The sequence below is a fragment of the Lissotriton helveticus genome, chromosome 9, assembly GCF_964261635.1.
Source record: "Lissotriton helveticus chromosome 9, aLisHel1.1, whole genome shotgun sequence".
NCBI lineage: Eukaryota > Metazoa > Chordata > Amphibia > Caudata > Salamandridae > Lissotriton > Lissotriton helveticus.
The window spans coordinates 824,931,920-824,959,758 of NC_136070.1; the positions used below are offsets into that span (position 1 = coordinate 824,931,920).

Sequence of the window (27,839 nt, forward strand, 5' to 3'; positions counted from 1 at the left end):
CTTTGTTCTTCGGAACACCAAGGATCCACTGGCTTTTAGAAAGCTCCTGAAAAACACATCTCTTTGTTTAAGTTTCGTTTTCCACCCCTCGTATGGCTCCACGCCGGGACACTCCTTTGTATCTGTGCGCGTTATATAAAATAAAATAACATAACACTCCTTAGGGCTATATCCTTTTCATGACTGATCTCCTGAATCGGCCATCTAAGTCAGAAATCTTGGATGAGCCTTAATCAAAGTACATCTAGAAATGTTTATTTCCAGCACAGATACCATTTATCCGAACTTTCCGCATCTTCCATCTAATCTATCCAACAGCAATTTAGACTATTTCCTCACATGACTACCTCAAGCATGAATTCACCTTAACAACCTTGCTACTTACACTTTGATCAACCCACCAAGACAGTCACCACCATATCCTGTTACCAAGCAGGAGGCCTATCTGTCAAAAACAGAACCTTATACGTATCCCTGACAAAAGACGTCTTGCATGTAAATGTACCCAATTATATCACTGAGACCGCTTCTGGCTATACCCCTGCTAGAAATGTCAGCTCCGCCAACCGAAATGTACTTTTCAACTTAGATGCTCATTGAACTGCATTGATTCTTCAGCCTCCTGGGGCCCTTCCATGTACAGAATTTGATCGATGATCACATGAGCAACCCTAAGGTTCATTCTGCTTAAGACAGCCCTAAAAGGCAACCACCTTCATAAGGACCCTCAAAGCAGCTGATCACCAGAGGACTCTATTTCCAAATTCCTAGGCCTTAATCTTTACTTTTTGCATCTTGTTCCAGGTAAACATGATATATAATGGATATTATGATTATATGTATCATATTATACTATGAAGGTTCAGTATGGCATAAAGTCACTGCTAGGTCTTCCTTCTCCACCCACTCAGTAGGACATCGAGTTACAAACCCAACGAGATTTTGTCTTTTGGTCCAAGCATTACCATGTGCAGTATTTATTGGAGAAAGGCTTGATCGAAATAAATAGAAATTGCAAATAAATCCTGCTCATAATATGGACTTTTCCACTCGTCCACTTCTCCCAACCCTCGTCCACAGCGTATCAACATCTATCCTAAGGAGTCTTGCCCGCTATCAGATCTTCCATTTGGGCGGTGTTTATTGATTTCATCACTGACATATGTTATGATCAATAAATTAATGATTGCTGAATTAAGGCTGTGCAACACTTTGATGACGTTTACCACATTGCCTTCCGGGTTTATCAATGTGTGAATGTTCTGCCTGAAAGTTTTATCATCATGCATCCTTCCCGCACGCACATACTTAAGGCCAGCTACTGGTTCAGGGTTCTATAAACTGCCCCTACATCCCGCTCTTTCGAGCTGTCTTTGGTGCCCAATTCTTTTGTTTTTTTTCTCGTCTTCCGCCTCCTTTTTTGCTCTCGTTCATCTTCACCCACTTCAAAATGACTTTGGGTGAGGGTTTATAGATATATTGTCCCCACTACTTTTTCAACTATCTTTCTTTTCAGCCCTTTCACTCTCACTGTCCATCTCTCTATGGCTCTCTCCTTTTTGCCCATCTAACTTCCGCTCGCTATCTTTATGTCCACCTCTTTTCCACTAAATCAATATCCTTCTTTCTGCCCATCTATCTTTCTATATCGACTCCCTTGCTCTTGTTTTATATTTAACTCTTCCACTCTATGATCACCCTCCATCCTCGTTTTTTGTTTCTCCTCTTTTTCAAGACCGTACCCTTCACAAATAACTTGCTTGCGTACCAGATAATCATGGTCAACGGATTTTAATGGAGAGACTGACTGCATTAAGTGAAATATATCTTACAATAAGAACATTGCCTTTTCATGCGGATTCCCGTGCATAGTGCCTTCTAGTGATACTCAAACATATTTTGCTTCCTTCGCTGTCTCCCGTATTTCCCCAAGGATTAGCCAGTCTTGTGATTTTTTGGTGTAAATTCCTAAGGAAGCCATAATTTTCTCTGCAGATGGTAAAGAGATGTGCCAACAGTCTTTTGATTTGGGGCAGAGAAGGGAAAAGTGTTGGTGCTTGTTCCAGATCACAAAATGGCAGACTCTAGCCTATGCTTCACTCCGCCATTTGCATTCTCAGTGTGCAGTATGTAATTAGTCATACTCAGGGACACTGGAATTATGCGATGCTGCAGCTGTGGTGTTTTCCCATAATCATCAATTAGCCACATAATACATCATCTGCTGCATAATTTGCAGACAATAACAAAAAAAAAGTTGTTTTCTAGCTCAAACGGATCAAAAGTTAATAAAAACCCAGCAACACGTGTTGCCGAGCAGTGGAGGATCCGTCAGATAGGTTGACTGGTCTGTGTTAACAAATGTTAAAAAAATAAATAAATAATGAAGTAAAAAATCTATCACAAAATGTGTCGCATTATACTGCATAATAGTTTTATTGCAGCATAATTTATCTCTCCTTCCACATAATTGAATGCCCCTGAGCCTGGTCTTACTTCAATTGGTGCACTTTACCTGTAGTTTGCGTTTAGGGCCACTGCGAGACATTCTGCACGCTTTAGGCCCCTTATTCTGCAGCGACTGCAGTGTATGGTTACACAGCCTTACCACGGGCTCCTGCTATATTGTGTGATACGTTTTTTGGCCTCTTTTAGGTTCCACATCATCTAGTCCTGGGATGATTCCATGTGGTGTGTGCTGGCGGGTGGACCTGCTGGTGTACGAGGTCGGGGGGGAGGGGGTAGGATCATGACATAAGCAACAGTGGGAACATACCCAATTCTGCTCTGCGACCCCTGTGCCACCCTAGCCCAACCCTCTGCCTCGCGACCGCCACACAAAAGCACTTTAAAGCCCGCATGGGTGAGAGTTCCATGAACTCGCTCTTCCTCGCGCTGCCCTTTACCAGTCTCGCCCTCTGTCTCTTTGTTCCCACCGCTCCCTTTCTCTGCCCCCTTCAATGTCAGACCCCCGGTGGGGCGCGCTGTGGACAGCCCCTCTCTGTCTTCCTTTCTCTGCCTCTGGCAGCGGGAGCGGGAGCCGGGGCACCTCTATTCAGGGCCCGCGGGTCAGATCAGTATGAGGCCTTTGGGCACACAGACAGACAGCAACAGCGGCCAGGCAGACCGCGGGTCACAGGATGACCCCTGACCTCGGAGATGGGGAAAGCAGGCACCCCCTCAACCCCCTTCATTCCTTCAGTTCCGCTCAGACTGTCCCCAGAGCGCAAAAAGTTTGAACGCCACAGCGGGGAAAAGAAAACATTCGTGGTTTCGCTGAAGAAATCTTTTTACACAGGGCAGCATTCCGCTTTTACCCTCGCCTTCTGCTCACGCCGCGGCTCCGAGCGTCACCAGTGGAATGGCGGCAGGGGAGGTAGGTTTATTGCAAAAGGTAATTAAAAAATGCGTTATGCGTACAAGAACATTATGCCACAAACTTAAATTAAGGATTAAAAAGTGTTGTGCACGTAAAGAAATGCAGAGATGGAAAAGCATAATTAGTTACCACGATGTATAATCAATCAGTGCTTGAAATGGAAAAATAGAAGTGCAGGTACTCTGTACTGTATCTGCTTGTTTCTGAAAAGTGCCGGTAATCTCCAATCAAAAAGTATTAGGTCACTCTTCAGAAGTGCCTGTACTCTACCTCTCAAAATAAAAAAGTGCCGGTACTCCGTACCGGACAGTACGGGCCCATTTAAATAACTTAGGGGCAGATTTACAAGCCCCTTGCGCCACCTTTGCGTCATTTTTAACATGGGAAAAGTGATGCAAAAGTGGCGCAAGGGGCTTGTAAATCTGCCCTTTAGTCTTAATTCTATGTACAGCGCAGATGGATTATTATACAGTATAATAATCCATCCGCTCTATACATAGCATTAAAACTGAAATAAAGTGCGTCACTACGATTCATAAAACACACAATTATCCTTACATAATAGGACCACATCTCAAAGTAGAGGGACTAACAACATTAGCACCTACTAAATTACTGCTCACTTAGGATACCCCATGTGCGTCCTTCACAGGGTTCACCCTCCACTGAAGCAATGCGTCCATACTTCCTTGTTATGGGGGCTCTGTAATAGAGGGGTGGGGGGCAGGACACGGGAAGGCCTATGCTGGTTGGGACACACAATGAGGGGACACTAACTCCGGAGCTCAGTTCAATCAATCAATCAGCAAATTTGTAAAGCGCGCTACTCACCCGCTAGGGTCTCAAGGCGCTGGGGGGAGGGGGAGTCGCTACTGCTCGAACAGCCAGGTCTTGAGTTGTTTCCTGAAGGAGAGATGGTCCTGGGTCAGCCGTAGGTGGGTGGGGAGGGAGTTCCATGTCTTGCCTGCCAGGTACGAGAAGGATCTTCCTCCGGCGGTGGTTCTGCGAATTCGTGGGACGGTGGCGAGGGCGAGGCTGGCGGATCGGAGCAGGCAGGTGGGTGTGTAGAATGCGAGGCGGCTGTTGAGGTATTTGGGGCCCATGTCGTGGAGAGCCTTGTGTGCGTGGGTGAGGAGTCTGAACGTGATCCTCTTGCTGACGGGGAGCCAGTGCAGGTCTCTCAGATGGGCAGAGATATGGCCGTGAAATGGGATGTCCAGGATGAGTCGTGCAGAAGCGTTCTGTATGCGCTGGAGTCTTTTCTGGAGTTTGGCTGTGGTTCCAGCGCAGAGGGTGTTCCCGTAGTCCAGTCGGGTGGTGACGAGGGCCTGGGTGACCGTCTTCCTGGTTTCGGTGCCACCAGCCACGAGCCCGGACGTCACACTTTATGTATACCCCCTGGTACGAGACCGGCCAGGAGGGTGAAAGTGTTAGAAACTATCAGAGGGGCCGGGTGGCTCACTACATTCCTCATCATCAAAAGGGCTGGGCTGGGCTGAGACATACGTCATAAGCCAAAGGAGCAACAGCAAATCCACAAGGAACAAACAGACCAATCGCTGCTGAACGCCATTTATCTATCACCTATCTCGGTTTTTTAACCTAAAACACATATTTATGCCTCGAATTGTTCCTCATAGATTAATTCCCTTAAATAAAGCGGGGATTAAACCTTGGAATAGGTGAGTAGCCTCAAAGACCCCTTTTGATTTGTTTAGCTGTAGGACACTGTATGAAGAAACTATGGAGCCTCACACATAAGTTTTTTTCGGTCACTAACAACGATTAGAATTGCTTGGTGCCATAAAAATGTTTTTTAATATATATAAACCCTATTTTAGGAGTCAGTAAATTGCGACTCCTGCAGGAATCGCTATTTGAAAGGGTGTGTTGTAGGCGTCCCTACCAAATAATGACTCATAAGGTATGTATCAATGTTCGTGACCGAAATTCGGTAATAAAATATAAAAAATTTACTGACTACAGAGTTGAAGTGGTAAGCCATTCGCAAAATAGAAGAAGGTACCGCTGGGACTTCTACATTTGAATTAAAAAAAAAATTGGGGGAGGAAGGCAGTGGTCCAGAGGTCCACTGCCAACTCTTAAACAAACTTAAAAAACATATAAACTTTGCTTGCTCAAATTAAATTAATTTAGGGAGAGTAGAAAGCCATGCTTAAGACCAATATAAACTCATTCTATGAGACGGACCAATGTTTTCATTAGTCTGCAGTAACAACTCATCTTTTCTGCAGGCCGTGTCTCTCCCCACTTCTACGGAACCAGGAAACACCCAGGATCCCCATAGCCAATCACAACGTTGCAATGCAGTGTTGTGATTGGGCTGAGCACCGTGGATCAGCACTCAGATGGGGACTGGGCGCCTGTGCATGTTTCCCCATCAGGCTGTGTAATGCAGCATGGTGGGGAACTTGCAAAGTGCACATGACTGTTTGGCCAGGCTAAGACAGCCAGTCAAGCAGTCATGCCCGCTTGAGTGTGCAAACCACTTTCTCTAGCCTATTTTAGCCAAATGTATCTCTGTGAAATATGTTATGAATGACTTGTTATTTATATGCTTTTATGGTTTGTCTATCAAATCAAATCGAATAAAGTTATTATTATTAACTTAATTGCACTTATTTTACATGTATATACCTGAAGATGAAGGACAGAAAAAAGTTACAGCATATTTCGTTTTTTTAGCTACGCCTTTGACGCCACCCCACGTTAACTCGCCCCGCCCCATCGTGCACAGCATCACAGTGTAATGAAGTTAGCAGTCCAGTAGCTGGGGTGGGCGGAGTTAGGTGGGCAGAGGGGAAGAGGAGGGGTCAGTACAGGAAAGGGGCAGTCAGAGTAGGGACAGGGACGAGAGTGGTTGTAGAAGAATAAAGGTCTGTTAATAATACTACATAGCGTCTGTGGTCATTGTAGCAGGATGCTACAGCTGGCGACGAGGGTGGGATCAGCTTAAACCCAACCCACAGAACATTGTGAAAGAGCCCTGTCCCCCGGCAGCGTCGAGGAGAAGAAGACGCTGGTCAGAAAGACGAAACTACGACCGGCCACGAGAGGCCAGCAACCGGTGACCCTGTCCCCCCCCCTGCAGGTGAGAGGGACCCAGGAGGGAGCTGAAGCGCCGAGCGTTTGGACGCTCAAGGTGAAGGAGACCCTTCGCGCCAAAACGCGACTTGCGCGAGGAGTGCGCAGTGACCAGCCAACACTGCAGGAACAGAAGCCAGGAGCCTACCCTGACTCTGCCAGACCCTAGCAGGGAAGAGAAAGCGCCCCAACGTGGAGGACGGCGCCCCGTGTAAACCGCCTGCTGAGCGGTGTTGAATGCGCGCTGTTCGCGCCAAAGACGGAAGAAAACTCACCCCCGATGCGTGAGCATTCGCCTGCAAGCCCCGCAGTGAACCGGAGTCTGCCCGGAGTGCGTCTGAACTGCTCCAGAGCCTGAGGAGCGTCTGAAGAGGTGCGGAGGGTGAGCTGCCTGAAGAAGCCGGCTGCCGGTGAGTGCCGAAGGGAGAATGGAGGTTTGAATGAGATCTCGTGAGACACGAGATTCCCTGAGCGGCGGCCATCTTTAAGTCAGGCGATTCCTGGGACACCCCCCTGAACAAAATAGGGGCGGCCATTTTGGAGTCAGGCATCCAGAAAAGAAGGTGCAAAAGAGACAAACAAGCATTGCTAGCTGTAAGGGACAAACAAGCACTGCTATTCACAAGGGAACAGGCATTGGCCAAAGAAAAAAAAAGTGGAATAGAGACAAACAAGCACTGCTAGCCACAAGAGAACGGATTGTGGAATCGCACGCCAGTTGCTGACGCAAGAAGTGCACGAGAGCGCCAAAACCCCTCGCCAAGATGTCGAACCCTCCCGCGCAGAAGGACATTAAGGGAGGCACCCACCTGCGAGCCCCAGAGCCATTGTCAGTCACAACAGGAAGCAGCATGGGACTAAAATGGCAAGAATGGTTAGAGGACTTTGAGGACTACATTGAAGGATCCAAAATAGAACCGGACAAAGATAAGATAATAGCCCTCCGGAATCTGGCGGGGCGTGAAATAAGCAAGATTGTACGTGAAATCCCGGCTACCGATGGTGACACCTACGATAAAGTAAGAACCATTCTAAACAACCGTTTTCTGCACAAGAGAAATGTCGACTATGAGAGACACAAGTTCCACCAGCAGCGCCAGGCAAAGGATGAACCGCTGAGTTCCTTCATACATCGACTGCGGCGGCAGTCCCAACATTGCGACTTTACCAACTTCTCGCCAGACGCAGCCATCAAATCTCAGATAATCACCGGATGCCACTCGGAGTCACTGAGACGACGACTGCTGAGAAAACCTCAGGAACTAGCAGAAATCGAAGAAAATTCCCGACTGTACGACCAAGCTGAAGAAAACGCGGCGGAAATCGAAACAGGACCCAGTACCAGCCGTGAGCATGCCAACCGTGTCACTGAGAGACGGCAAGGACGGCAGGATCGGCGCGACAGTGGAAGACGTCACCCGCGAGACAGATCGCGGCGCTCCAAGTACTCGCCCAGGCGGCGCCCAGACTACAGGAAGACGGTATCCGAAAGGAGAGATCGCCGGCCTGAACGCTCAAGGCGTTGTTTCAGGCGTGGGTACGACTACCCTCACATCGACTCCTGCCCCGCAATGGGCCAGCGGTGCAGAAAATGTGGACGGTCCAACCACTTTGAGGCCATGTGTGGGGATTACCACAAAGAAAAACGCAATGATGGTGACAGACAGTATGGGTCGCAGCGACCCTCACGACCGGAGGCCAAGCGTCATCACATCAGGGCTGTTCAGGAAGATCCTCCTAGATCCCCCACGTCCTCACACTCCAGTCATGACTCTCGGCGCTCCCGATGGGACCGTCGTTCTCCATCGAGGGACTCAAGATCGTCATCATCCAGACATTCCTCCTACACCACTGAATATGTCAACTATGCTGACCACGATCAGTTCAAACGCTATCCACGCCTCAACATCAAAGTGGGCAACCATGCCGCCAAATTCATGATGGACAGCGGAGCATCGCTCAACTACATATCGGTTACCGAACACGACCGCATGGACCCCAAACCTCGTCTACATTTCGCGCCCGTCCGCGTCTACACCTGGATGGCGAAGAAACCTCTGCAGTGCTTGGGCAAGTTTGACACCACTCTCACGCATGGCAAACTCTCCATCCCAGCAGTGATCCACGTGATCAAGGGACCTGAGGCTGACTGCCTGCTGAGTCTCCCCACGGCGGAACGTCTCCAGCTAGTGCACATCCTCTTCAATGTCCACGACATCTCGGACTGCGCTGGAAAGTTCCCGTCCCTCTTCCGAGGTTTGGGGAAACTGAAGGGTCGTCAAATCCACCTGCATATCAACGAACAAGTCAAACCAGTGGCCCAACACCCAAGAAGAGTGCCGTTCCACTTGCAATCCGCAGTTGAACGTGAACTGCAGGAACTTTTGGACGCAGATATCATTGAGCGCACTGCGGGCCCCACTCCATGGGTGTCCCCGGTGGTTATTGTCCCCAAGAAAGGCTCCCAGAACAAAGTCCGTCTCTGTGTGGACATGCGCCTGCCGAACCAAGCAATCGAGAGGGAGCGACACCCAGGACCGCTCCTGAGCGACATGATCACAGCCCTCAACGGGGCGACTGTGTTCTCAAAACTGGACCTGAACAAGGGCTACCATCAGCTCGAGCTTGACGACAGCTCCCGCCCCATCACGACATTTGCCACCCATCTTGGTCTTTTCCGCTACAAACGCCTCAGTTTTGGCGTCTCAGCGGCCGCAGAGATCTTCCAGGAGGCCATACGTCTTGTCATCCACCACATCCCCAACGCGCTTAATTACAGCGACGACATCCTGGTCTACGGCTCGGACACGAAGGAGCATGACACCGCCCTTGATCGTGTCTGCCTCGCTCTGATGGAAGCTGGGTTGACTCTCAACAAAGAGAAGTGTGAGTTTCATCAGTCGACCCTGAAGTTTTTCGGACACATCTTCTCTGCGAGTGGCATGAAACCGGACCCGGACAAAATCGCCACGCTCAATAACACCAAGAGTCCGGCTGACGTCAACGACTTGCGTTCTTTTCTTGGGATGGCCAGCTACTGCGCCCGCTACATTCGTGACTACGCCACCGTGAGTCACCCCCTGAGGCTCCTCACGAAAGCTGGTGCGCATTTTGTGTGGACTCCGGAGTGCGAGCGTGCCTTCAAAGACATCAAACACGCTGTGGAATCAGCCAAATGCCTCTCCTATTTCAATCCTAGGAGGAAAACGGAAATCACAGTGGACGCAAGCCCGGTGGGCTTGGGGGCCATCCTGGCGCAGTACGACCATGAGTCGGATCAAAGGAGGATCATCGCCTATGCCAGCAGGAGCCTAACAGACCCTGAGAAACGATACTCCCAGCCGGAAAAGGAGAGCCTAGCCGTCGTGTGGGCGTGCGAACATTTCCACATTTTCATTTATGGGAAGCATTTCACGCTCATAACTGACCATCAGGCGCTTGTCACGATCTATGGCAATCCCAAGTGCAAAATGCCCCCCAGGATCGAGAGATGGGGCTTGCGGCTCCAAGAGTATACATTCTCAATCATTCACAAACCGGGGAAGGATGAGAATCCGGCCGATTATATGTCTCGCCACCCCCGAGACTCATCAGAGACTGTGCCTTCCATTGCAGAAGAATACATTCATTTCGTGACCGATCATGCTCGTCCACCAGCCATCCCCATGCACGCCATTCGGGAAGCGACCAGCCAAGACAGCACCTTACAAGCAGTGATGGAGCGCACCCGGACCAACAGGTGGAGATATCACCCGCAGGAGGCAGAGGAAAGTCCTGCTGTCAGGAAAGAACTCCAAGCCTTCCGGCATGTCTCCGACGAACTCTCTGTAACCAGTGACGATCTCCTCCTCAGAGATCACAGACTAGTTATACCAACGACACTGAGACAAGGAGTAATTGATCTGGCTCACGAAGGCCATCGAGGTGTCGTCTCCACCAAGAGAGCACTGAGAGAACGTGTCTGGTTCCCCGCCCTCGACCAGATGGTTGAGGACACATTGAAAGACTGCCACCCATGTCAACTGACCAGCCGCAGTAATCCACCCGCACCCCTACAGATGACCCCATTGCCTAATGGAGTATGGCAAGAAGTCGCCATGGACTTTTATGGCCCTCTGCACTCCGGGAAGTATGTAGTCGTCATCCTGGACGAATACTCCAGATTCCCAGTGGCCCAGTTCATATCATCCACCAGTGCTGCCTGCACCCTCAAGGTGCTGGAAGAAGTCTTCGCATCTTGGGGTGTCCCCCGGGTCATCAAGACGGATAACGGGCCCCCATTCAATAGTCATGAGTTCAGTGATTTCGCGAAACACATGGACTTTCAACATCGCAAAGTCACGCCACTCTGGCCTCAGGCCAACGGCACTGTGGAAAGATTCATGTCCACCATCAAGAGAACATTCCAGCAAGCCACGGCTGAAAAGAAAGATCTTCAGTCAGCACTAAACGAAGTCCTTAGTGCCTACAGGACCACTCCCCATTCCACAACGGGCCAATGCCCCGCGACCCTCATGCTTGGGAGGACAATGAGGAATCGGATCCCCACATGGGACGGAGCCCTGAAGAAACCTCCGTCGGATCAGCAACACAAAGACATGGCCTTCACAGATCGGCACCGCAAGGACAAGATGAAAGAGTATGCGGACCGCAAGCGAAGGGCCCGGTCCCCTTCCCTGAAAGAAGGCGACAGAGTTGTTGTCAAGCAGGAACAACGTCAAAAGACTGATTGTCGTTTCAAAGATGAGCCCCTGACGATCACCCAACAAAAGGGCACCATGGTGACAGCAGAATCCGAGACACGAAGAGTCACCCGCAACGCCTCTCACTTTAAGAAGTGCTCTCCTGAAGGTCATGCAAGTGCACCCATGGTCCCCACACCTGTGGGCAGAGACAGCCCCGAGACTGTTGCACCCGAGATCGGACCCTTACCCACAGAAGAGCCCTCACCTGCAGAGGTTGTGTCCATACCGGCGAGACCACGCCGTCAAGTGCGGCCTCCCAAGAGACTGATCACAGAGATGGACTGATCTCTATTTTTTCAGTTGTTACTTTATTAAGAAAGGGGGAGATGTAATGAAGTTAGCAGTCCAGTAGCTGGGGTGGGCGGAGTTAGGTGGGCAGAGGGGAAGAGGAGGGGTCAGTACAGGAAAGGGGCAGTCAGAGTAGGGACTGGGACGAGAGTGGTTGTAGAAGAATAAAGGTCTGTTAATAATACTACATAGCGTCTGTGGTCATTGTAGCAGGATGCTACACACAGTTGTCTTACTTTTTCTAATGCACTTCGACCACTGGTTCCAGAATCAGTGCTGGTACGTACCAGTCACCATGCAGCTAATCAGACAAATTAAGTACTGCGTTTATTGTAACCTGATTTGGAGGTCTTGCTCAAAATCCTTTAAACAAAAAGCGGGTTCTTTTGACGATGCATGGAGACGCCCACGGCTTCTGCCTGTGCTTTGAATCAAGTACTAACCACTACCCCCTCAAACAGCAGGCTTCGTGGTGGATCAGCGTGTGTTAATGCCATGGCCAGCTTGTCCAACCTTCTGTACGTTCCGTTCCAAAAAGCCAGCCATTTTATGCTTAATATTTTCACAGCGTCCTGCCGTTGCAGTGAAAGCACCTGGCCTCTGCAGACTTGTGGGCAATCTCATCTCGAGTGCCCCAGAACATTTCTAGCAGCAATAAAAGCCATTCTTGTCAGAAAACCTTTCCATTCCTAATGTGTCGTCTCTGTCAGTGTGAGGGTTATAATGGCACACTTGGAAAAGGATGACCCCAATTCACAACACCTCATTTCCTCAATAGGAATCTGGCAGGTTTTTCTTGATGACGTAAAACCATTCACAATGAGCAGAGGCTGGAGTAAACTCTTGGCTTACTGTATGTGTCTAGTATTTAGAGACTAGAAAACAGTGTCGATATGGTCCATAAAACTCCCTGACGCCCTGACTTCCAGAGAAGTGCAACTCGCTACATCACGTATATTCAAGTGTGCTACTCACTGCATTATGTGTTGCCCAAGTGAGCAAATACCAGCTTCATACATTCTTCAAGTGTGCAACTACCTGGTTTATACATTTACTTAATGTGCAACGCACTGCATTGGTTTAAGACCTGAAGAAAACAATAAGCAACTGAAATGTCATCAGTTCACCTTTGTCAATGGTCTGCTCACAAGGGACCTCTAGGAGCAGCTTGCAGTACTGTACCTAGACATGCAGTGCTGGTGCATTGCTCACTAGGGACCTCTATGAGTAGTTTGCGGTACTGCACCTAGACATGCAATGATGCTGCCTTGCTCACTAAGGAGCTCTGGGACCAGCTAGCGGTACTGCATTGAGACATACAATGCTGGTTCCTGGTTCACTACGCAAGCATTTGCAATGCACTAGGTCTCGCATTACTGAAAGTATGAGCTATTGGCGTTGCATTATTATTTGCAACGCCAATACCTCAAACGATCAGTAATGCGAGACCTATTGCATTGTTCACTCTAGTTGAAGGATCATATAGAATACTGCAGGACAGTTTCTTTGGCTGTTCTGCTCGGAGTGCTTTATACCATCCTTAGTTTAATACAGAGTACAAAAGACAAGACTCTCTGCTCAGAAGCTCTCTGTGCTCTAAACAGAATACCTAATTCTGAGAGGTCTAGAGCAAGACAATTTGTGGCAAAAAAAGACAAAGCTGTAGTGAGAAAGACAAAAAGAGATTATCAGGAATGTAAATGGACAAATTAACTGGCAGTTTGTAACAGAAGCATTTTGGTAAAGAGACATCTGGGTCAGAAAGAAAAAAATAATAATAATCAGATATTGAGATGGGTGAACAAAAATGGCAACTTTAATCGCTGATTTATATGGAGTGATTGGTCTTCAGAATTATTAATCTATTTTCCAGTTCTCATTCAGATCGGCTGGCAATCACCACCGCCCATATTCAATCCCTAATTGGATATTTAAATAATTTTAAGCTCATGGCCAAGTCGGCATTTCAGCTCCAATCCTTATATCAAAGGTGCCCGCCTGTCTGGGCTATTAGGTATTTTTTTGTTTCACATGTTATTATGTGGAGCTTGTCCTGCTTCATGGTCCAGTAGTAGTAGATTAATCCAGTTATATAAGAAATGGTCAAGAAGGGAGTCAAACTTTACTGGCTGATTCCCATGTAGGACATTGAGGGCAACGTTTTAGCCAAATACTTGTTAAACTCTTTTGATTACTGGCTACCTAGAGAACATATCCTTCATCAGCTAGAGGTTCGATTTCTATCCAATCATGGTACTTGTAACTGTCTTATAACTCTGAATATGACTATCGGTAAGGAGGTGAATTGAAGAAAAGATACGGTTTATTGTTTTTTTGATTTTAGCCATACATTTGTTAAGGTAAACAGTGAGAGCGAGACCAGGCTAATATGCAAGTGATACATATGAAACCAAAGCTATTGTGCTTCATTTGAACATTTTATAAGCATTCTAAAATACAAGTACAAATTGGCAATGGATCAGAGTTCACAAGTCAGTTGAGTTAGGAATCAAACCAGGTTGTATCTTCCTTCATTGATTATTTCACAGGAGCTGTAATAGAAAGCACAATACTCTCTCAATACTGCTAGTTCCTAACTTAATGTTCATTAAGAAAACTCCAAAATGATCTCCTATCATGCTCTTAAAATGAGCATGTTAAACACGTTCATTTTTATGCTTTTCATCAAAAAAGCTGAGTGCAGTATCTCATCACTGCCAGAAACATTAGAAATGTGACTTTCTCTACGATGCCGATCGGTCAAGTCACCATCTTACCTCATTCTCATTCTTCTTCTTCTAACACTTGCAAAGCAGAATCCTGGTAAAACACAAACCATCTGGAAAAGTCTACTCTCAAACCAGATGAAAGGCATGCCGCAAACTACACTTGCTGAAGCGCTGAAAATTATAAACACAGGCAGTAATAGAGTAGCAACTGACTGCATTGAGACCATACTTGGTGCTGTGACTGACCATGAAATTATTATTCTTGGCTAATAATCTGCTGGAGAAATAACAAGTTGGATCAGAATCAAAGATCACATCAAGATACACTAAACTTGGCAGAGGGCTAAGAGGCAACTCAAGAAGTCGAGCCAATGAATAATTAGTGACTAGGATTAACCACAGTGGCGGCCGCGTTTGAAAAGTAGTGGTAGGGCGAGAGGAGGGGCTTGATTTAAAAAAGTTCACTTATCTGAAGGGCAGTCGCCTCCGCTCCGTCCGATGCAAGGAAAAGGAAGCACACAGGCTCCTAGACTCCCCAAAGCCAATTACGACGCTGCAGCGTCGTAATTGGTCTGAGTGGCCTGGTTCGGTGCTCAGAGAGAGATTGGGAGCCTGTGCATGTGCTCCACCTGGCTGTGTAATACAGCCGGTTGGAGAACGTACTAAGTATGCATGAAGGTTTGGCCAGCCGAAGACGGCCATCCAAACTGTCATGCGCACTTTAGTGCATAGTAAACTCCCCCTCCCTCTCCCTGCGACGCAGCCCCGCCCTGCCCTAACCTGGCTCGAACTCCATAGAGAAAAAGAAAATGATAATAACGTAATATTATTAACGTTGTATTATCATTTTAATTTTCGTTTTACACTCAGTGGGGAAACGCCCCTCCCCCTTAGCAGCTGCTCCGGATTAACCAGACCCCATAGGGATAGCTATGATTTTTGAGGTATAGTGCTATAGACAATTCACGTACATCTAATCTGACCCTATCCTATAGTGACCATGAGTAGGGCTGGGTCAATTTGTTTTTTAATACCGTGGGAAGAGGAAATGGAGCGCAGAAAAAATATGTGACATTTTGCTGATTTGCTTCCACATTCCACAAATTAAAAACAAGATAGGAGAATGTTAACAAACCACCCTGAACCACAAACCTCCACATCTGTTGGTACTTCAAGATGTTCATGCAATTTGTGCTGTTCAACCCGGACTATGCTTTGTTAGATAAGGAGAACCAGTCAATCTGCACACACCGCCCTAAATACCTGAAATTCTCTATTTCTCTGGTCTGCCTGCAGGACACAATTGGCGGGATTAATATCCCGATATCTCCCTGCAAGCAGATTGGAAAAATAGACAATTTCACTAGTTTAGCAAATCAAGCATTTTTTTCCAGCCAGCTTTGCCAGGAGTATTATTCACATACATTAAGCTGAGCCATATACATATGATAAAAACAATAAGGGAACTAGAGAATCTTTAATCAACAACAAAATACATAACATATGATGAAGAAGAGTAAAGCTGAAGATGGAGCTGCTAGTAACAAATCTATCCTTAAAAGAACTAAGCCATCACAATACTTGTCAGTTGTTTCTAAAACAGTTCTCCAGACAATCCGGGAGGCCGGATTACCAACAGTATGAGAAGCAGCGAGTAGAACCAATAAAAGACATGCTAGCCTGACTATGGTCAGGTCTCTTGCCACAAGCAGCTCCAATCTTTATGTTCCTAAAAGCAGTTTCTATAGCATGACAGAGTCAACGATCAGACCCAAAAGCATCTAACTGGCAATTATTCCCCAATTGAGGATTGAAATGTTGTGATCATTTCCATAATTTGTGCAGACCTTTGGAATGGTTTTACAACCAACATTGCATTCTAAATAAGGTTGGCTGGACCACTAATTGTAGGCCCAAGCACATAAGTCTAGTCTTTAACCACTGTGGTATGGTGGACATCCAAAGAAAGTAAACAGGCTAAGATTTCAAAAGATCATGTTGACTTTTAGAATCTAAATTGTCATGCTGCTTAATAGTTGGTGCAAGCTGGACTGTTCGAAGCTGGAATGCCTTGGCACTGGGAGAGGTGACTTGCAAGAAAAGGCTTGCCAAAGCAGGTATGTAGCTTTCAGAACCAAGTGTACGCTCTTGTAACAAGGAGTAGGCCTGGGTGGCAAATTCCGTTCCGCTTGCAGAATGTGGGTAATTTTGCGTTCCGCGGAGAACGCGAAATTGCCCAAAATTCTGCGTTCCGCGGGATTTTTCGCTTGTTCGTGTTCTCAAAATACGTGTTTGCAAGATATTTCTCCCCGAGCACACACACAGCGATCATGAACAGGAAAAAAGCATCGCGAACAAGCAATTCCGCAGGTTCGCGGAATTTCTACATGTTGGTGGACATTTTTTACCATTTCCGGGAACTTTGCGTAGCGCGACTACGTAAATTCCGCCCACCCCTAACAAGGAGCCCTGGCATTCCACAGAAGAGTCTCTTGGAATAAATCCACCCTTTCATCTTGGTTTAGTGGACTGGATGGTTAAGATGATGCTTGAAAATGACAGCAAGATGTTTGTTTGAGCATTCCTAGCAGCCCCGCTCTGGAGGTAGATTGACCTCGGTCTCCAAAAGGGCTCTGTGGGTCGCTATCAAAACTGTGAACCTGACACTCTTCACCATGAACAACTGGTGATGTGCTTGGAGGATTGGCTGCATTCTGTGACTGCTGGTGTAGAGAGTCTGTTTGGCTTTTTTTGCATTGACGGCGGTTAACTATCCACTTCTTAAATAATCCGATGCAATAAAATACATACAAAACTGTGCTATATTACTTATGCTTTACTCATACATGTATGCAGGTGACCTGGGGACCAGATTTGTGGGTTCATACAATTTTTGCTGGAATTATGCCTGTTTTATCACTGCATTTTTTTACTTTCACAAATTTAGGGAAAGTCAAATAAACACTACCACATTTCTCATCACTTCAGAATGGGTTGAAGCAGAACCAAGAACTGGAGGATAGCAAAAATGGACGGACGTGGATGGAATGGTGTAACTGATCATCAACGTATACGTTTTTAGCCCACTCCAATCAATGGTTGTGGCTTATGTTCAACAGTGTCATTCCCCCAAGCACAGAGAGAAATTGATGTAATGGGAAATTGGGCCTTTCCATGTTCATGATGCATATAATACAATCATCATGCATGCACAGAAGCATGCTGGAACGCCCTACAAATGAATGCTAAATGTGGATTTGATATCAGAGGGGTACTCTTTTGGAAACGATAGAGATAGTGGGAAAGTACATTAACTAATCTATAGATGGTCAAAACTATTTGTAGAAGCACCTGATACCAATTTAAGGCAGTACATAAGTTAGTACAAGAGCTTTATGTCAGGAGAGCACATGGTATCACAAAGGAGTATAGGCCACTAGCAAATTTGGGTTTAGTGCACAATGTCACTTTCATACAATTTCTATATCAAAAGTATTCAAACTACATTCATAGTAAGGATCATGGAATAGAAGAACACTGTTGGCAACTCCCTAAAATCCCAGTCCTTCCATGTATTTACAGTTTTCCATGCATTGTATATGTTCTGTACCTCTTCTCATGTAGTTGCCAGAAGTCGTCTCTCTTCTTTACAGAGCCTTATCAGAATACTATTGCCAGAATATCGTCTGAGATAAATATTGTGTCCATAATAAAGTTTACAAATATAATGACCCATTGGAATTAATAATAGAAAATCTACAACCAATGGGTCGATTCAGCAAACAATATTTAGGAAACAATATTTAAGCCAGATGATATTTCTGTATCCAACTTTCTGATATAAAGCCCTTTTTAATGTATCTCCCTTCGGTAAGATCACCATTTCTCAGGTAACTATGAGATATATTATCTTTGTTACTTAGGCAACTCCCAAACGTTGTGTCTCTCCAATTAAAGTCTGGAATAGAATAAAAAACGACCAAGACAATCTAATGTCCCAGTTAATTTGGAGAGAAATTAGCAGCAATAGCAAATAACCTGCCTGGAAATATTTGGATGCGGCTCTGGAAGAATTTGAGGTTAGGTCGTTTTGGGATTCTAGTATAACTCAGGAATCGTTTAAAAAAATTATCAATAAAATAACAGATCACTTATCATTGATAAGCGACAAAGCCACTTTTGCAAAAAGAAAACATGCATGGCCCATAATAAATGGATTTTCAAAAAAGACGGCACAGCAATACTTGAATACCCCATGGTCGCTGAAAAACAAACCAACCTTTATTAAAGCATGTTTTGGTGCATTGCCGGGACCATGCCATTTACCACCTTGGAAAAAGTACGAAAAGGACAATGTATGTAGGCTGTGCAAATCTGGGGAGGAGATTATTGTCCACCTATTGTGTCTCTGTTATGAATTGAGAAATTAAAGAGTAACTGTACTAAAGAGACTATTTAACAAAAGAGGGGTAAGAACTTGTAGACAGGCATTGATCCTATGTCTTTCTTCAGATGATATACTTATGAATTCTGCTTTGGTAATATTTTTAACGAAAGTGTGGAAAACATTAGAACTCCAAGAAACAGAAAACTAATAACTACTATATTTTTTCCTTTCAATTCTTATTTATTTACTTTATTTTCACCTCACTGCAATGAATTTTATCGAAAATATTCACTCAAAAGATGTATCGAATTTTAAAGAATTGCTGCTATTCAAATTGTATATAATGGATTTTTGTACGAATTTGTTTTATTGTAAGATTTTGATTTAATCAAACAATAAAGAATATCTATCTAGCGTCTCCCCACCACATGTAATTCCTAGCTACCCTGGCTTTCTTGCAAGGCGACTTCCACTTTGAGCACAGAAGACCTCTACATAACAGTGAATCTAGTTAAAGTCATGAAAGCATCAGCCCTGGCACTCTTAAAGGCCTAAGAGTGTGGTTCAAATTAACAGGGTGACATTTGTTAACTTTATTCTTTCCTGATTGTTCAGGAATTTTGTTTTGAAGGTGTTTTATATCAGAGCTAGGATTGTTTTACCACTGCATTGTACCTTTTGTGTTTTAAGGTTTGTAGTAAAAACAAAATCCATCCTGAATACTGTGTGAGGGATTGCCTGCTTTTAATTAATGTGAGGTTCTTTACATTGGAATTGAGATAGTTTTATCATTGCACGTACCCCGTATGTTTCATAGCTTTTAAGTGATTGTAGGGTTTTTTTTTTTAAATTACTACTATAATAGGTACCTTTCGAAAGCCTGGTACTTCTAAACCCAGAGTATATAAATCTTAAAGACTGAAGCCGCTATAAACAAGTGATACTAATATTAACTGGCCTCTCTCTGATAAGGGGCAGTAGGTAACATGTTTGCCACAAAAGACTGGATGGGTTCTGCTCTTGGTACCAAATGGACTACTATAACAAATGAAGACAAAGACGTTCAAAAAACAGAAAAACAAGGTTACAGGCCTTCTTAATCTATGCACCCGGAATCGCCATGTACATAAGTTCCACTCACATAACCGGCTAAAATTTACAGCAGACCAGAAGACCACCCTTTATAAAGAACACTACACGTCAGCGCAGTAACAACCCACTTCCGTTCTCAGAACCCAGCTGCTTCTTCAGTCACTTGTTGACTGTATCTTTATCTTTGACAATGTACAGCGCACAACTGCCTTTTGGTGAGGTTGACGGTATGCAAGTATTACTTACATATGTATATGGTACTCCACTTTTCAATGTAAATGTAGGGCATTCGTTTGACCAGGATCATGCTATATAAAGATCTTTATTCCATGATTTCCCTTACTGTTTTTAATTTACAGCTTTACGGTTAAAGTACCTCTTGGTGCTCTGAAGCAGCTGTAAGGCTTCATGTTTTTACTATATGAACCTAGCCCATATCCCTTTCCACCTACAATAACCCCTGTCACCACAACACTGTCACAATCTTCGACTGTAATCTTGGCTACTGGCCGTGTTCAGCCGTCCATTGTCCCAAGGTTATGTACGCGTCCTACTAATACCCACACATGGTAGACATACAAACAAACACAGCAAAGTATTTGTCCAGGTGGTATTTCTATAATGCAAACATAGCGAAAAGGCAACAAATACATATTCTTCCGAATCATAATTAGAAATATATGCTTTCTGCAATATTTTTTTTCCATGCTTGTTCGATCCTCTTCTACCTGCTCTGTAAACCTCCTTCCTCCAAAATTATCCAACTCCATTCACTCACTCGTTGTCCACAGTGGTACTTGCCTGAGCTAGGCCAACTGTCCGTCTCCGCCATATCACTAGCGGTGCCACCGCCATCCAGCCGCAGACCGCCAACTTGTTGTTCCAGCTCCCACATCATCTCAGGCAGAGAGTCCTGTAAGGAGAAGAAAGGCAAGGATGTCTTATGAGGACAAAAAAGCTATCAAACCAGCGCCACATATACCAAATAAAAAAAAAAAGGCTCTGAATATTCCAACTAATCAGTGTAATAGAAATTATTTATTTCACACATTTTCCATGTGGTTGCATCTGATATAAATTACAGTTACACTGCGGTTGCATATATCGTCTTTGTAGGCAGGATCCTACAGCCCTGTTCCAATGAAGCCCAGCACATGCACGTGGCCACTTTCAATATTGCCCAGTAACAAACAATACCATTTTCATCATACTCAACTTACGCACATTGCCAGTTTCCATAATGCGGCTGTTTTAAAATGCCCCATTAGTACAACAGGCTACTTCCAAGATGGCTTGAAATGACCGCGTTCTGGCATGCAGAGGCGGAGAATGAACACTAGTGTACCAAATCAGGTGAAATTTTACCTCCTGATGGAGACATTTTATTAAATCAGAGGGCATGTGGACTTAAGTGTCATGGAACTGTATCATGAAGGACTTATGTGAACATTTCAGAAGAAATCATAATACGAGAAATTGCAAAATACCGATTAAAACAATTCACGAAAAAGCTCAACGAGAGATTTACCAATATTGTGTCCCCCCAAGAAGTGGGGGGAAGTAACCCCGACATAAGTCTATTAGCTTTGTAATTCAGAATGGTATCTGAAATTTAGAGGGGCACCAGACAATGTGGAGGAAAACTGAATGAGTGGCGAGATGCCCAATCTTCTGCCTTCTTTTTCTTAGTGTATGTTTTTTTGTTTTTGCCTGTGGTACACGTGTACTTCATGGAATGTAGACAAAGGTGGGACTGCAGACAGAATGTGAACAGGTGCAGAAGTAGCCCACCGGGAAAGCACGATTTCTGAATTTCTACCTGCGAATCATACAAGATTCTGCATTTGTAGCACCGGTGCAACCAACAGATGTCCACAGAGCTCAAAGGAGTTTCAGTGCGAGCCAACCAGTGAACACCTTGAAGTACAGCAACATTACAATCCCCCTTTCCTCCCGAAACACACAGAGTACACAACATAAATTGACTGGTAGAACCTGCACCTTCACCCTCCAAACACAGAAAAAAAACACAAAGAGAAAACAAATGCACTCTCTCGCCCTTCATACAAGGAAAGGAAATATTGCACTGAAAATGGAGTCATCTTCTCGGTCAAACTTTTAGCCTAACAGAGTAGGCCCTAGGTGCAGCGCCTGAAGTCCACTCTCAGTTTGTAGGTGCTATGTGAGAGCGATGACGCTGGAAAATTATTAAAACCGTGCTATTTTAGGGTCTTGTCTTCTAATGGCCTATGCACAGAGCCTATATGAACATTGTGGTACTGTAGGATCAACAATAGTTTAAAAAACAACACTTCTCATCTTCAGTACTGCTGTCCTCAAACAACCTTTCGGAGCACGAGCACAAAGGTGCAACCTGATATGAAAACATTAATAATTGAAGCAGAAATTCTCCAAAGACATTTTACTATGCTCCACAGAATATGTGGCACTGAGTGCGGAGCCCCAGCTGCATCGAGTGCCTAGTAGCTTAGGAGACAATTAGTAGAAATGTTATAAGGTGTTGGTAGCTGGTAATGCACAAAAGAAAAATCAAACCGCCAACCCCTTTTTCAAATCAGCTAAATTCAACCGAAACTCCCCACAACCAGGAGCCTAAGATTACAGTAAGAATCTGCCCCAGGCCACACTGCAAAAACTAAATAAAGAGTACTTCAGCTACAAGCTAGGACATAACCCCAGAACTACAAACAAGTCATGAGTCAATAAGAAGTAGTTCAACCTGTGATATGCGAGGACGAACTATGACATAGATCTAACTAAATAATACTGGCCAGTCTTGAACGAGTCGAATGCCAGAAACTCACAAGACATTGATCCTTTGCATGAGTTGATGTGCTCAAGTCAAGAACGAAGAACATACGAGACAAAGTACTGAATGGGATCTCAATACATTACTAACTCTAGCAAATATTTACATCAAATCTTGAAAGGAAAGACTTGCTTAAAGCCCTGAAGAAGTCCATGAGGATGAAACACGTTGGCTGCTGTTTAAGGAGAAATGAATAAAGAACATGCTTCGAGCTAAATCTCATCACAGTCTTTGAATTTATATACAATATATGTGCAGACTGATACAATATTTGCGTCATCACTGTCAAAAAGTAAAAGGGTTTTTGTGCCGAGTCATTTTGAACTAAAATGAGACATGTATTGGTGGAAATTAGTGCTGAACCGTTTGAATTGTAAGAAGTAGTTGAGGACTTACAAGAATGCAAGTATGAGTTTAGAACCAAGAATACAATGATTTGTACGGGCAATGTAATTGTGTGTAGGAAAAAAAGTATGGTCGGCACACATCAGCAGATACTCTGGACATATATAACAGTCTGCAATGGAAAATTGTTTTACGCTACTTTTAAATTGCTTCACTTAGTCGGTAAACTTGTCCCCTGTGGGCCTGCAAGCTCGCGAGAAATTAACTCAAGTACCCAAATTCGATATCAACTTGCTGCTTTTCCTAAGAAGCAGGTAATTTACAGATTTAAATTAAGAAATTACTCACCGTGTACTCTGATTTTTTTTTTTACTTAGTTTGGCCCACATTAAGCTCACTGCTACTGCTAAATAAATGATATAAAGATGAATGCACAAACATAACAAATAAATAAATTAACAAAGTAATTAAACTTTCACCCAAAGGCAGCAACCTACATGCCCAGCCAGAAAGTCTCGCCCAGTCCAGTCAGAAAGACATAACCTGTTCTATACGTAACTTCAAGACCAAGAATATGGATCACCAGCAATCACTAACCGACCAACCCCGAATAATAGCCAGGAATTAAATGGCAGTGAAAAATGAAAAGAAAATGGCAGCATTGACTAAATTTAACAGAAAGGAAAGTCAAATTTATGGCTATTATGAGGCACCTCTTTCCATTAAAAAATGGCTCTGCAGCACGGCACAGTATATTTCAAATAAATCTTGTGCATATTTAACTAGGAGGTACGTAACCTTTCGAGATATGGGTTCTTAAAAAGAGATTCAAAATGTCTGTGGATTCTGTTACTGTCTGGGTGCCTTACTGAAAATACTCCTGCTTTCAAAACTGTGTACCTTTTCCATAATTAATGAAATAAAAAAATATCATGGAAAAACAAGTAATTATTTATCCACCTTGTTTGAATTATATGCTCGCATTTAAGGGGTCAGTTTATTGTTGCAGAGAAAGGCTGCTTACATTACCTGGGCAATTTTAAATAGTTACAGCAATCAGCACCCGAAGGTGACTTTTGAATTTCACAATGAGCCTTGTGTAGTACTGCACCCTGTGTGCAGAAAAAAAAGCTTTTGCTTTGTTGTGACTTGAAACATTTTTTTATTACAATCTGCAAATAACGCAGCAGATGATATAATACAAGTCGTGTGCGGCATATATACATATATTGCTAGAAACGCTGCAACCGCACAATCGCCGTTTCCAGGACTGCATGTACTCACTCCCTTCACCTACAAGACCAACATAAATGCATAGCAGTCCTACAACTACATAGTCTCAACTATAATCTAGGACCAAATTCTTGGTTCTCCAAAAATCTTCATGGTACAAGGCGGACAGCAACTTTCATACACCTACTAACATTCCAAAATAAGAATGCACCAATAAACTAAAATCTCAGGACCGCCCCTTGCCTAAAAACACAGAATTTCACACAGTGCTTATGAAAGAGGAGTGGTTATGGCAGACCAGAGGTTTGAGGTTTGCCAATGTAGGGTGTGTGTTTGAGGTGGATTGAAGTTCTGGCACTAAAGCAAAGTTGGAAAACAGACAGTAAAAGTGAGCGACCAGGGTCAAATTTGCTTCATCCCATTGTGTGCATGATCGACACCGAGTAAATACTGGTCATAAAGATAAACAGCGGGAGCGACCAAGGTGAATGCTTCATCTCATAGTGCGCATTTGAGTAAATCCTGCCCATCATCATCATCAGTGGTCTCTGATGGTACATCTGTGTGTACGGCACTATACACACCACTGCAAGGACTTTTACATCATTGTGTCCATTGAGGACTCACACCTCTTTCTCAGCAGAGTGTGCTCCATGTAGATAGACATTCAGCCAATCAGTGTCATCAATTGACAAAAACACTAAGGTGCAGCTGGATAGCATCTGGGTGTTGTTGAACTGATATGGTGTTATCAAATAATGAACTGATATGGTGTTATCAAATAGAAGGACCCTCAGTGGTTTAGTTCATACATTTAATAGGACATGGAACAGGACTAATCTCTAGAGCAAGCCACCGCTCTTATGGAAATAATAGAATATTCGGGACTTAGTCTGAAAAGATCACAATATCTCCCCAAGAGGAAGGAAGGAAGAGGGCCAACTCGCGACATTCTGCCACAGCCTGTGCATGCAGAGACGAAGGTAAGTGTTCAATGCAGACCTTCCAACTTACAGGGTTCAATTGTGTGTCACACGATATTGACTCTATTTCACAGTTTCCAGGTAAACGGCTGGTATTGAATGGTAAAAGGCAGATAGAGCTGGAAACCCTGTGCAAAGAAGGGTTTCCAGCTTGTCATATAGTCTCTGCACTGTTGATGTCCATCAGGGGTTTAGCACGCTGCCTAGACCATTGATAAAAGACTTTGAAGCTTCTGTCAGTGTTTTGGGAGAAGAGTCCAGTCAATCTGTCCGGGGCTCTAAGCCCCACTCGTTCACCTTGGCTTAAACCCCCCGTTGCTAGAAGGGCAGTGATTGGCTCAAGGCTACGCTACCTCTCCAGTCGCCAAGCCCTCTTGATCCACTCAACATGATCAAAATATTTTTAAGTTTGGCTGGTCTGAGAATAGTTGATTAATACTTCCGGGCAATCGGCCATGAGCACACCTCTGGAATCCTGTTTGTGTAATCATTTAATTGTATTTACAACTTATCTCATATGTTCAGAAACGTATTTTCTACAATTAACTGTGGATTACCGAGCCATCCGATTCCAGGAACGTCCCCTCAAAGTGCCCCTCTCAGCTTTACCTCAATGTACTGCAGAAAGCTGAGGCAGAGGCAGAAGTTTAATAACAGGATGCTATAGAAAGTGGTTTTGTCTTCCAAGAAATTTCCACGGTCTACAGCCAACTATAAGAAGTTCATATTGCGAAAACACAAATATGGCATATGGAATGCAGCCAATGAAAGTACAGATAGAAAAAAATCCGCATTATTTTGGGAGAACATTCTGACAGTCCTTTCAGTAAGTGCCCAGTTAGCAGAACCGAACATCAATTCTCAAAGATGGTGAAATCATTTTCCTTTAATTTATAACAAGGCCACATAGGATATTAAGCAAATAACTAGGAAATATTTTCTTCCTCATACATTTGTGCATGGGCAGCTCTGGAAGGCTTTGCGCTAGCTGAAGAAAGGCCAAAAAATACATACTGTGGTCAGGGTCAGCACGATTCCAACAGACCTATTCTTGCAAGACCTAACATTATGACGGTCTATTTGGCAATGAAAGGGAATGCCACAGTAGAGCAAAAACAGGCTCAATTCCAGAGCCCTGGGGCAGTCAAACGAAAAAGCTATCTACAGGCCTATCAACCGCCTTAATGTACTTTTGAAATTACTTGGCAAATTGATAGGCAGCAGATCCAACTGTGGCTAGAAGAAAAAAAGATTGCATTTCTGATATTTAGGTAGGCTTCCTTTACAGCGTAAGCACCACTGTGAAATGTTTGTGATTGATTTTTGCAAAAAAAGCAATGTATCCACTGCAAAAAGGTTTCATTGTGCTTGGTATTTAGGTGACTAATGGTTTCTTGTTCAAGCAATCAGATCAAATTATGTATTGCACTGTGGGATCTAGTTCTGGATCCTTAGAGGATCAGACTGCTGCAAGCGCTATACCACAACAACACTGAAATATACAAAAAAGTGATGGATGGAATGCTTGAATTAATCTCAGCCACTGGTAATTACTTGAGTCTCATCTCAGTCCATAGTTATTTTGCACACCATGCCACATCAGTTTGGATACAGCCATATGCAAGTTGGACCAATGGGAACAGTCCAGCCCGAACTGCCAAGCCAGGTCCTCCCTGAATCGGAACACAAGCAACCCAGTACCGGTTTTGCCCAAGTTAGGACTCATCAGTCAGGCTTAGCCTGGTTCTAGTGGCACAGTGAGCAGTGGACCCACGGCTGGGCATACCCTTCCCACTTAGGGGGACACGCCAAAGTATACAAAAAAGTGATGTATGGAATGCTTGAATTCATCTCAGCCGCTGGTAACTACTTGGGTTGCATCTCAGTCCATCGTTATTTTGCTCACCATGCCACCTCAATTTGGAGGCAGCCATATGAAAATCAGTCTTGACCCTGCTCCAATGGGAGCAGTCCAGTCCGATCTGCCAAGCCAGGCCCTCCCTAAATTATAAGACAAGCAACCCAGGACCTGTTTAATCCTAGTTAGGGCTCATAAGTCTGGTATAACTTGGTTTCAGTGACACAGTGTGCACAGGACACGCGCTGGACTAAGTAATTAAGAGTGGCTGAGGTTAATTTGAGCATTCCATCTGTCACTTTTTGTATACCACGACAACACAGCACCAGCCCTGTATGGTAGAAGGGTGACAGCACATTGTAACCCCCCTCCCCCTCTCTACTCGGAGGGTTAGCAGGCAGGACCGGGTGGGGAAACAAATCAAGCCATGACAAAACTGCTAGAGTTGGACCCATATTACACTTTACAAGTGAGTGCACTGAGTGACCCACCCCCTCCCCCAGCCCACCCCGCTATCCCTCTGCATTAGTTTTGGTGGTGAGAGCAGCTTTCGTCTATGTCTAAAGAAAACTGATTGAATGTTGCAAACTGGAGCACAATTTTTCCAATACCTTGATGTTGGACTTGACCCACTCTGCAGGGTCACCCCTCCTGTTTTCTGAACCTGTCAATGTTGGCTTTAGGACTTTATGCCCTTTATTGCTTCTAACCAGTTCTAAAGTGTGTGTGCTGTCTCCTTTAAACATGGTGAAATTAGCTCACACAAAATTTGCATATTTAATTTAATGGCAAGTTCTTAGATAAGTGGTAATACAGTCACCCAGGACCTGGAAATTAAATGCTACTAAAGGACCTGCGGCACTGA

General features: G+C 44.6%; 1 protein-coding gene across 1 annotated transcript in view; it reads right to left on the reverse strand.

Moving 5' to 3' along the window:
* The window catches only part of DACT3 (dishevelled binding antagonist of beta catenin 3), a 273,106-nt gene that overhangs the window by 91,178 nt on the left and 154,089 nt on the right, over window positions 1–27,839 (reverse strand). The window contains exon 2 of the mRNA XM_078660992.1: window positions 20,527–20,638. Within this exon, the coding sequence (XP_078517118.1) occupies window positions 20,527–20,638 (112 nt within the window). The remainder of the gene's footprint in view (window positions 1–20,526; window positions 20,639–27,839) is intronic.